This window comes from Tauraco erythrolophus, chromosome 4 (genome assembly GCF_009769465.1).
Source record: "Tauraco erythrolophus isolate bTauEry1 chromosome 4, bTauEry1.pri, whole genome shotgun sequence".
NCBI lineage: Eukaryota > Metazoa > Chordata > Aves > Musophagiformes > Musophagidae > Tauraco > Tauraco erythrolophus.
The window spans coordinates 74,601,672-74,612,141 of NC_141468.1; the positions used below are offsets into that span (position 1 = coordinate 74,601,672).

At 48.8% G+C, this 10,470-nt stretch overlaps 1 protein-coding gene across 1 annotated transcript; it reads left to right on the forward strand.

Annotated features, from left to right (window-relative positions):
• Positions 1-78: 78 nt before the first annotated feature.
• Positions 79-8,049, forward strand: LOC147528918 (polycystin family receptor for egg jelly-like). Its single transcript, XM_086610762.1, has one exon. It carries the CDS (start codon positions 79-81, stop codon positions 8,047-8,049), a length of 7,971 nt encoding a protein of 2,656 aa, XP_086466888.1.
• The last annotated feature ends 2,421 nt before the right edge of the window (positions 8,050-10,470 follow it).

Genomic DNA, 10,470 nt, shown 5'->3' on the forward strand with positions numbered 1-10,470 from the left:
GCCAACGCCCACTGCCACGGCTGTGCCAACGCGCACTGCCACGGCTGAGCCCACTCGTCTCCGGACCTCTTAACCGCAATGACGGTGCTCCTCCTCCTCCTCCTTTCCCTCCTGCAGCTGCTGGGCCGCTCGCCCCGCCACTCGGGGACCGCCTCGCCCCGCCTCCAGCCGCCACCCCTGCTGGTCACCTGCCGGGGCCCTCACGGGCAAGTCTCCCAACGGCAGGACAACGCTCACCGCGGCTCATGTCTGTGGAACAGCACCGTGATCCTGCGTTACCAGCCCGCCCCAGGAGCAAGGCTGAAGCCAGAGAGGACACAGAGGCGGCCACTGCCCCCACCACGCTGTTTCTGGTACCTGAACTCGGCTCTGGTGAGGAACACCTCACGCTGGGCAGGCCAGGTCGTGCTGCAGATGAGCCTCCTACCAGGAAGCGCTCCTCCACCTCTGGCCTCCAGCCTCCTCACAGTGCAATGCTCGTCTGCTTCATGCGCTGCACCCCCGTGCTTTCACCACAACGTGAGCATCGAGATGTCCAGGCAGGACATGCGACTGTTCGTGCTCTGGCCGCAGACGCACCTGATCCGCGCGTGGCAGCCGGTAGAGCTGGGCTGGTGCGCGCGCCTCAAGAGTGCCAGCTGGCAGTACCGCTTCAGCAGCCAGCGGGGCAGCCCCTCTACCCTTCTGCTTCCCAGCAGTGAGTACCAGGACACGCTACCACCTGCTGCCTACCCAACAGCCGAGTTGCAGCAGACCTGTGCCACCTACTATAGCTACCGCTTGACTGTGCGCTACAGGCACCTTGGGCTCCACGTTGCTTCAGTCAGCATCGAGCAGATGCCTCAGATAAACCTCAGCCTCTCTCTCAAGGTAGAGCCAGACCTGCTGCATGTCCTCAGTGTTGGCTCCAAGCTCCTTAGTGTTCAACAGCCCCTCAGCCTCTCCTGGAGGCTTCAGCCCCTTACGCCGAGGATGCTGGCCTACAGATTGGTGGACACGCAGGCTATAGGAGGTTGGCTCCGCTCCTACAGCTCCTTTACTCTGCAGAGCAACTTCTGTGCCGTTGCCACACCACAGAGCCCGGGTGAGGTGGTGGTGGCTAGCATTTATTTTCCTGTTGATGGAAAGAGGTTCAAGGAATTGAAGGGAGAACTACATCTCCTCAATGGTACCCTGAGCCTAAGTGCCGGCAGAGGAACTCCCACCCATGTCAACCTGCACCCGGGAAAGACCAACAGGGGCACTTACACTTTCAGGTACAACGACGGAACGTTTCACACGACCAAAGAAAACAACAGCCTTATTTCCACTGATGGCCCTAACACACACACTGTGTTCTACCAGCACGAGGAGCTCTCCTACCTACTCTCCATAGAGTTTGTGGCCTTCCAGTGGTACAAGTTCAATATGCACCTTTACATGAACCAAAAGAGGGCTTTGTTTAGGTCTCTGGCAGAAAGAGACCTTGAAGTCCATGTTTTCAGCAGCAGCCGTCCTTCTTTTCGGCAGAGCTTTACTTACTTAGTGTGGTTTATCCCTGCACAACACCCAATGCTACAGTGCGAGTGGACCTTCCATCTGCAGCTTTTTGGAACACAAAAAGACCACCTTCTCCAGAATAGCACGTACACATACAACGATCACGTAAGAAACGCCACACGTTTAGTCCGTCGCTCTGCTTTACCCTTTGATCCAGAGAAATACACGGGGTTTGTGGCAAAAGTGGACTGTACCAGAAGTGCACGTACACCGGCCCTTTTAGGAGTCAGAGTCAACAACTATGCTGCAAAAACCATAGAAGCACCGGTGTCTTGCCAGAGAGAAGCCTGTTACATAGACACCGTGCGGATTCAGAAACCTATTCTTCGCACCTCTGTCCTGCACCAGAAAAGGGGGACATCTTTTTACCTCTTTGTCAGACTGCTAGTAGACTGCAACGTCGGTATATCTGTCAAGCCCTTGTGGCGAATCTATCCCGTTCCAGACACAGTGACTATTCCGGACTGGACAAAACCGATAAACTCTTCTTTGATGTATGGTGTAGACATGATACGCTTAACTGTTCCCAGTTTCACTTTAGATTATGGATTGTATCTGTTTTACTTCACTGTCGAGATAACCCCGATTGGGACCACGACAGTTCTCAGGGGCTCAGACAAAGTTTATGTTCAGATTGACGGCACTGATCTAGTGGCAAACATCGCGGGAGGCACATTCCGCACGGTGGGTTTTGCTGATAATTGGACTCTCGATGGCTCTGCATCCTACGATCCTGATTCAAAGGAAGGACTAAAGGGAATCACATTTACTTGGTACTGCACTAAAGAGGTGTCAGACTATAAGACGATGAAAGTCAGCCCGGGAAAGACATGCCATCCGGCCCAGAAGGATTTGAAATGGTTAACATCCTCAGGTCCAGTTCAAGCAATGCCACCAGAATCCCTCCCAGGAAACGCCATATACTACTTCCGTCTAGTGGTTCAAAAGGACAGAAGGAGGAGTTATGCCGACCAAACTGTAGATGTGCAGCCCGGCTCCCCACTCCTTCTGGGTGTAACATGCCTTGAAAACTGTGGTAGCATTCTAATTCCAACAGAAAGATTTAGCTTGTCTGGAAAATGCCTGAACTGTAGAACAGACACCCAGCCAGCCTACTACTGGTCCCTTTTTTCAGAAAACTCTACAGAAATTAACTTTGACTGGTCTTCCAGAACCTCAACGGGCAGGTCTGGGGCTTACCTGTCTATACATGCTCTGACTTTTACAAAGACTGTACATCGATCCTACATACTTCTGTTAAAAGTAACTACCTGGGATGGTAGGTCCTCCATCTACAGATATGCATTTAAAGTAAATTCTCCTCCTAGGCCTGGCAAGTGTACCATCAACCCACATAGGGGTACAGCCTTTCTGACAAAATTTGTTGTTCAATGCAGTGGATTTTCTGATAGCAATTTACCTCTGACATATAAAGTGATAGTAGCTTCCAACGTACCCAAAACTACCAAAATAACTTCGGTGGAGGAAAATACATTCGGCACAATTCTGTACTTCGGTTATCAGCCTAAAACGCCGCCATCCTTTCTCCCAGTTGGAGTGCCCTCTCAGAAGTACATCTTGACACTTTATGTTCAAGTCCGCAATTCCCTCGGGGCGTTCACCCAAGTGAGTTTGCACGTCCGCGTACAGAACCCAGTGAACAGTCGACCACTGGCTGTTGTGTTTCATGAACTGCTGGCCTCAGTGAGTGGTGTAAGCGCACCAATGACAACTTATCTCCAGACTGGAGATTATTTTAGCGCAGGTTATTTGGGTTATCTGGCATCCTCAGTCTTAAACTATATTAAAGACACACCAACTCTCCAGCTCCCTAAGGCTCACTTTCGGGAAAGTCTGATTAAAGCAGCCGTGAATATTTCAGTTGAGAATACAATTGAAATCAACCAAATAGTTGCTTCTCTTTCTGAAGTCACAGAGCAAGCTGAAGAAGTGAATGTTAGATCACAAGACCTTGCCATTACGAAACTGACAGAAGCAACGGGAGCGCTGAAGATACAGAGGAATGAAAGCCATTGGTCTGAGGAAGCAGAAATCCAGACCAGTGGAATACTAAGATGCTTGTCCAACATCCTGAGAGCTGCTCTTCTGCAGCGCAGGAATGTCAATGTAAGTGGAGTTAAACGAATCTTTTCCATCATGGAAAATTTAACGGAGATAGTATTCCAGGGCAAAGTCCCTGAAGAAACGGAAACTCTAATGGAAACAAAACACTGGAATATCACTCTGAAGAAAGATGAAAGCTGGAACATCGCAAATGCTTTCTCTACCAGAAACACCTGCAGGAATTGCTTTTATCCATCAATGAAAAAGGGGAATTATTCAGAATTGCCCCATGATGCTGTGATTTCCACTGCCCTTTTTGAGTTTGATGAGAACCCCTTCCCTTGGTTAGGTTACACATCAGAAATCGCAACAACAGTCTTAGGGTTCAAAATGGCAGAGACCAGGGCCAACGGGGATCTACTGGGAATCGTGCCTGAAGAAGCAGAAGTTACCGTTGCTAGGAAAGATACGAAACCTTCGACCTTTCCATTAGCAATGGGACCCGACAAAACGCAAGATTACACAATTGGAGGATTTAGTTTTGAAGTCAACACAAATACCAAGAGCATATACATCCAGATCCTGACAAAATTAGAAGTTATTTTTGAGGTGCTAGTATTTACAGGCACCAATGTCACTCATGCTCATCCCATAGCCTCGTTTGTTGCTTTTCACAACATGCCAACAGCTGCAAGCGAGAATGAGACAGCTAGTGCTGACTGTAATGTGAAGGCTCCCTATATTATCTGTCTCCCAGAGTCATTGCTGACAGCCACAGCTCAAGCAAGTGGTATGGACACTTGTAACATCTCCATTGTCTTGCGGACACCCTACGTCGTAAGGTATCAAACCCAGAGACTGGTAAACATACACATTTTTAGTGATCAGTGCTTATTTCTGGATGGGGATCGAAGCCTGTGGAGAGAAGACACGTGCAGGCTTGGCTCCTTGACCAACTGGCAGAGGGTACACTGCATCTGCAACGTGAAGCAGAGCGGCAGAAGTCCGTCAGTCCACACCGCGTCAAATGCACCCATGTTTGACATCAGGTTCCTGGCAGCCAAAGTAATAGTTATGCCCAACACAATAGATCTGGGAAAAGCCCTGATAGCAGACATACCTAAAAACCCAGTGACCCTCTTAACGGTGCTCTTTATTTTTGCTGCCTACTTTCTTTTGTCCCTCTGGGCCATGAGAAAAGACAGGGCCGAGAGAGACAGCAAAAACAAGATTATAGTTCTGCCAGACAATGACCCCTTTGATAAAGTGAATTTTCTGGTCACTTTATACACAGGCAGCCGCTGGCAAGCTGGAACCAAAGCAGATGTCTTTCTCCAGCTCATTGGCAAGAACGGCACAAGTGCCGTCCATTGTTTACGGCACCCACATTTTCTGCCTTTCCAACAAGGAAGCACTGATTGCTTTCTCTTAGCTACTAAGAAAGACTTGGGAGACATTTGTTCCCTCAGAGTCTGGCACAATAACAAGGGCTCATCTCCGAGCTGGTTCTTAAGCAGAGCCAAAGTTGAGAATATGTCCACCAGGAAGACCTGGTTCTTTATGTGCAGGAAATGGCTTTCTCTTGAGAAGGGCGATGGCTTACTAGAAAGGACATTTTCCGTCACAGACCCCAAGACACCTCTGCTCAGAATCGACTATTTTTTGATCAATCTTGCATACAGCCTGACAGAGCGCCATCTGTGGCTCTCCGTTTTTGCTCACGTTCTCACTGGCACTTTCAGCAGGCTCCAAAGGTTGTCCTCATGTTTAGCAATCCTATTACTAAACTTGCTTGTTAACATTATGTTCTTTAACGCTCACGAGAACAAACAATTTCCAACACACTTGAGGTATTTGAGATCACTAACATTAGGATTTCAATGTGCTTTGCTTACCATACCTATGGAAATGACTATAATTGCCTTATTTAAGTATTCCCAGAAGGAACCTTCTCCTGGTGGTGTGGCTCAGACAGACCCAAAGGTAACTTCACCCCTCCTGTCTGGAAATCTTAAGAACTGTAAAGAACGTTTGCAAAAATTGTGCCTTTCGGAAACTTCAGCACAACCGAGGAATATTAGTCCATCGCAGAACGTTCCTGGTCCCAGCAGGTCACAGAGCCCACCATGTTCCAGCAAGACAAAAAGCAAGAGAGCTTCCCAAAACTGGAGTAATTGCACAGTTTCTGAAAGAGATGCAAACGTCATTGAAACAGAGGAGCAGATGATAACGGCGAACTCCCCTCCGATGGCTAAGGCCTGCCAGAGAAGGCCACCACCAAATTCCAATTTTAATAACAATTGCGCAGAAGAAGGGGGCAGCTTTCAGAAAGAAAGGAAACCACTAAGCACGACCTCCATGCCCTTTCGCAAGGGACCACGCGTAGGTTTTTTGCGGTGGTGCCTCTATCTTGCATGGGCGCTAGTGATAGCTGTCGCTGGGCTATCATCATTTTTCATTGTGTTATACGGTTTGTCTTATGGCTATCAGACTTCACTAGAGTGGCTTGTAGCATCTGCAATCTCCTTTATTGAGAACGTGTTTTTCCTTTCAATTATAAAAATCGTCATTTTCTCAGCTGTGAGTACAATTCGTCCAAAATACTGCGAAAACCTCAAGTGGTTACCTCAGGAAAAGTATTCTGAGATTGAGTCGGCTAAAGAAACGATGAGTGCTGATGAGATGAGAGAGGTGAGCTTGAAACTTGCTGAAGTCAGAAGCACCAAGCAGTACAAACCTTTAGAAGCCGACGAAATTGCAAACATGCTGAAAAGCGCAAAAATTAAAGTCAAGGCATTTATTTTCACAAAAGATTTCATCACTCACCTTGTCTTTTTAATACTGCTATTAAATTTTGCCTATTCCATGGAGACCGCCGACAGTTTCCACTACAACCGATTCATCCATAACCAATTCTCTCCACGACTCTCCAGCGTAGATAAGCTGGAACATATCCACGTGTGGGTGAAAGACTCGTTCTTGCCTTTGATCCACAATGACATTGAGCCAACCTTTCTTCCCGAGAGCCAGTCCAAAATCATTGGTTTGCCGAGGATGAGGCAAGTGCGGGCTAAAAGTACTGAGAAAAAATGTTTCCATCCTCACAGCTTTGTAAATAACTTCGTGATCAGTGAAAGCCACTGTCTTCACAAATATGGCAGCGACATCCCAGAGAGAGGTGACTACGCTGACACTTGGACAAAGGTTGCCAACCAGTCTGTTTCCAAGGATGCCAGCAGTTATGGAGGGTTCACTTACCAGCGAAACAGGACTCCGTGGACGTATTATTCGTACGGAGATTTGCACACATATGGACCAGCGGGATACACATTTTATTTTTTTCCTGAAGAAGAAAGACTCAATTCGACAACAAGGCTGGATGCTCTACAACAGAACAACTGGCTTGATGAAAAGACATGGGCTGTGATCATTGAACTAACTACATTTAACTCGGATGCAGGTCTCTTCTGCACAATCTCGGTCATATTTGAAATGTCTCACTTTGGCATCATAAAACCGAGTTTGTCAGTACACTCTTTTGCACTCCCCGTTTTTCATTGGCAAACTAAAGCTCAAATGTTTGTGTTCGGAATTGTTCTTGCCTTTCTGTTCTTCTACGTTGCAGATGAGCTCCACACCATAGGCCAAGAAAAAAAACGTTATATGAAAAACATTTCCAATATCATCAACTTGGGCTTAAAATCAGCACTCCTCCTTTTTGTTTTTTTAAAGGCCGTAAAGTTTAAGGTGGGAGCAGATATAGTGAACTTTTACTTACTTCATCCGAATGATTTCATTCATTTTCACGCCGTTTCTCATTTAGATCAGATTTTAAGGATTACTATGGGCTTTTTAGCCTTTCTTGCAGTTTTGAAAACTCTAAAATATTCCCAATTCTTTTATAACGTGCGCCTGGCACAAAGATCGATCTTGGCAGCCCTTCCCGGAATGTCCTCAATGGCCCTCGTCATAATGGTGTACTTCTTCATATGTATGGCTTTTGGCTACCTTGTGTTTGGGCAGCACGAATGGAATTACAATAATATGATTCGCTCAGCCCAGACCGTGTTCTCTTACTGTGTCTCAGCTTTCAGAGACACTGCGTTTTCATCCAACAGGTTGCTGGGTGGTCTTTTCCTAGCCTCTTTCGTGTTGGTGATGATCTGCGTCCTGATGAATCTCTTCCAAGCTGTTATTATGTCTGCCTACGGAGATATGAAACAACCTGTATATGAAGAACCATCTGATGAAGCACAAGTTGTTACTTTTGTATTGCAAAGGCTCAGGAAGATATTTTATCGTCTGATCTGCAAAACATCCAAAACCAGTGAGCCCCATCTTTGTCACACTGTACTCTATGGGCAGCCTGAGACAAGACATCGGCAACATTTAGGGCTCAAGAAGAGAAAAATACATGGGAAAAAAATGTTCTATCTTGTCATCTGAGCAAGGAAAGATTCTGTATTCAAGATCACCTTTACTTTGTAATACCTGCATTTCAAATACAAGCTCACAAAGCAATAAATAAATTATTTTAAACAAAGTTTTAACATTTAACCCCTTACTAGTGATTGTGCTTAGATTTTCTCCAGACTATTTTGCATCAATCAGTGGCACTTGGTTGTCATGGTGTGGCGGGTTGACGCTGGCTGGCGGGTAAGCCCCTGCCCTGCTGCTCACTCACTCACTCCCTCCTGGCAGCATGGGGAGAGAATTGAAGGCCAAAAGTGAAAAAAAAAACAACTTGTGGGTTGAGATAAGAACTGTTTTAAGAAGTGAAGGGGGAAAAGACACAACACAAGTGATGCAAAAGCAGTCAGTCACTCACCACCTGCAGACTGATGCCCAGCCAATCTCTGAGTAAAAGTTACTTTCAAAAAAACTTCCATCACTCCACATTTCTTGCTAAGCATGACGTTACATCTCATGGCATTACTAACTCCATGCCAGGCAGAGCCAGCACATGTGGGAACTGGTGCCCATTTCACAGAGGTGATGCATAAGGAGTTAGGTCAAGAGTCTGAGCGGGACTCTTGCCTCTGGCTGAGGACAGGCTAACACAAGAGCAAAAACAGCCTGAGATCTGAAAATGTTGATAAATCATAGAATGGTTTGGGTTGGAAGAGACCTCAAAGACCATCTAGTTCCAACCCCTCCGCCATGGGCAGGGACACCTTCCACTAGACCAAGTTGCTCAAAGCCCCATCCAACACTTAAACACTTCCTGTGATGGGGCATCCACAACTCCTCTGGGTAACCTGTTCCAATGTTTCACCACCTTCTTCGTAAAAAATTTCTTTCTTATATCCAATCTAAATCTCCCCTCTTTCAGTTTAAAGCCATTGCCCCTTGTCCTATCACTACATGCCCTTGTAAAAAGTCCCTCTCCAGCTTTCTTGTAGGCCTCTTTAGGTACTGGAAGGCTGCTCGTAGGTCTCCCCAGAGCCTTCTCCGGGCTGAACAACCCCACCTCTCTCAGCCTGTCTTCACAGGAGAGGTGCTCCAGACCTTGGATCACCTTCATGGCCCTCCTCTGGACCCACTCCAACAGCTCCATGTCCTTCTTATGTTGGGAGCCCCAGAGCTGAACACAGCACTGTAAGTGGGGTCTCACAAGAGCAGAGTAGAGGGGCAGAATCACCTCCCTCGACCTGCTGGCCACGCTTCTTTTGATGCAGCGAAGGATACGGTTGGCTTTCTGGGCTGCCAGCGCACATTGCCAGCTCATGTTGAGCTTCTCATCCACCAGCACCCCCAAGTCCTTTTCCTTAGGGCCGCTCTCAATCCATTCTCCACCAAAAATCCTTACTATTCAGAGCACAAGGACTAAAATAAAACAGGATGAGTAGCAGAGGGTGAGCCAGCAATTAAAAACAAACCTTCACAACACTGCATTGCATTTGTATGCAGAAAACTTTGTTAGTAGCACTCTGGAAGCCGTTAACCACGGACTGCAAAATCCCATCATACAGCCTGATGGGGGTTCGCAGACTGCTGTATCGTAAAGCTGGCCTTGCACGCTGGCCACTACGTGACCTCTATCCACATCAACTGGGAAGACTGGTCAACTTGGTCAAAACCCCTGTGTCTTTTTCATAAAGCTGCAGTCATTGTCCAGGCCGTTCACTCTGAATACAAACAAAACGCAGGAGCTTTTTATTATTTTTTTTTTTTTCTGTAACCTCGCACGCTCTTCGCAACGCAGTGAGTTTACGGGGAGCGTCACGGATAACGGGACGGCGTCACCCATGGCCCTCACTCACCCACCCACCCACTCGCTCCTGGCTGCACTGGGCGCGCCCAGGCACGACCCGCCGTTTCCACAGCCAAAACGCCTTCCAACCCCCTCCCCCGCCAACTCCAGCGGCGTTCGGCATCGGCCCGTCTCTCCCCCGCCACCCCCCCGCGAGGGCCGGTGACCGGCGCCGCCCGACGCCTCCCCTTACCCCCGCGGCGGCGGCGGGTCTCTGCGCAGGCGCACAGCGCCACCTGCCGCCCGCGCGCCGCGCAGCCCCCAGTCCTCCGCGTCCCGCGGCGCTGGCCCTTTAAGGAGAAGCGGCGCCGGGCCCTGACGCCGCAGCGGCCGCGCGGCAAACCCGGAAGTGACCCGGTGGCCACCGGCTTGTCGCCCCGAGCGGCTGGCGGCGGCGCCGGTGGGTGTTGGGCGGGCGGCAGTCGGGTGGCTCTGGCTGAACCGGGCTGGGCTCCCCCGGCCCCCGCTCGGAAATGCGAGGAGGGGGGCGGAGGGCCGCGCCCTTTTGGCAGCCGGGCTCCAGTGTAGGGACGGCGCGGGAAGCCCGAGCTCCCCGGGAGCGGTTCCCGCTAGTGGATAATGATATTAGTAATAAAGGGGTGAATTACTGATAT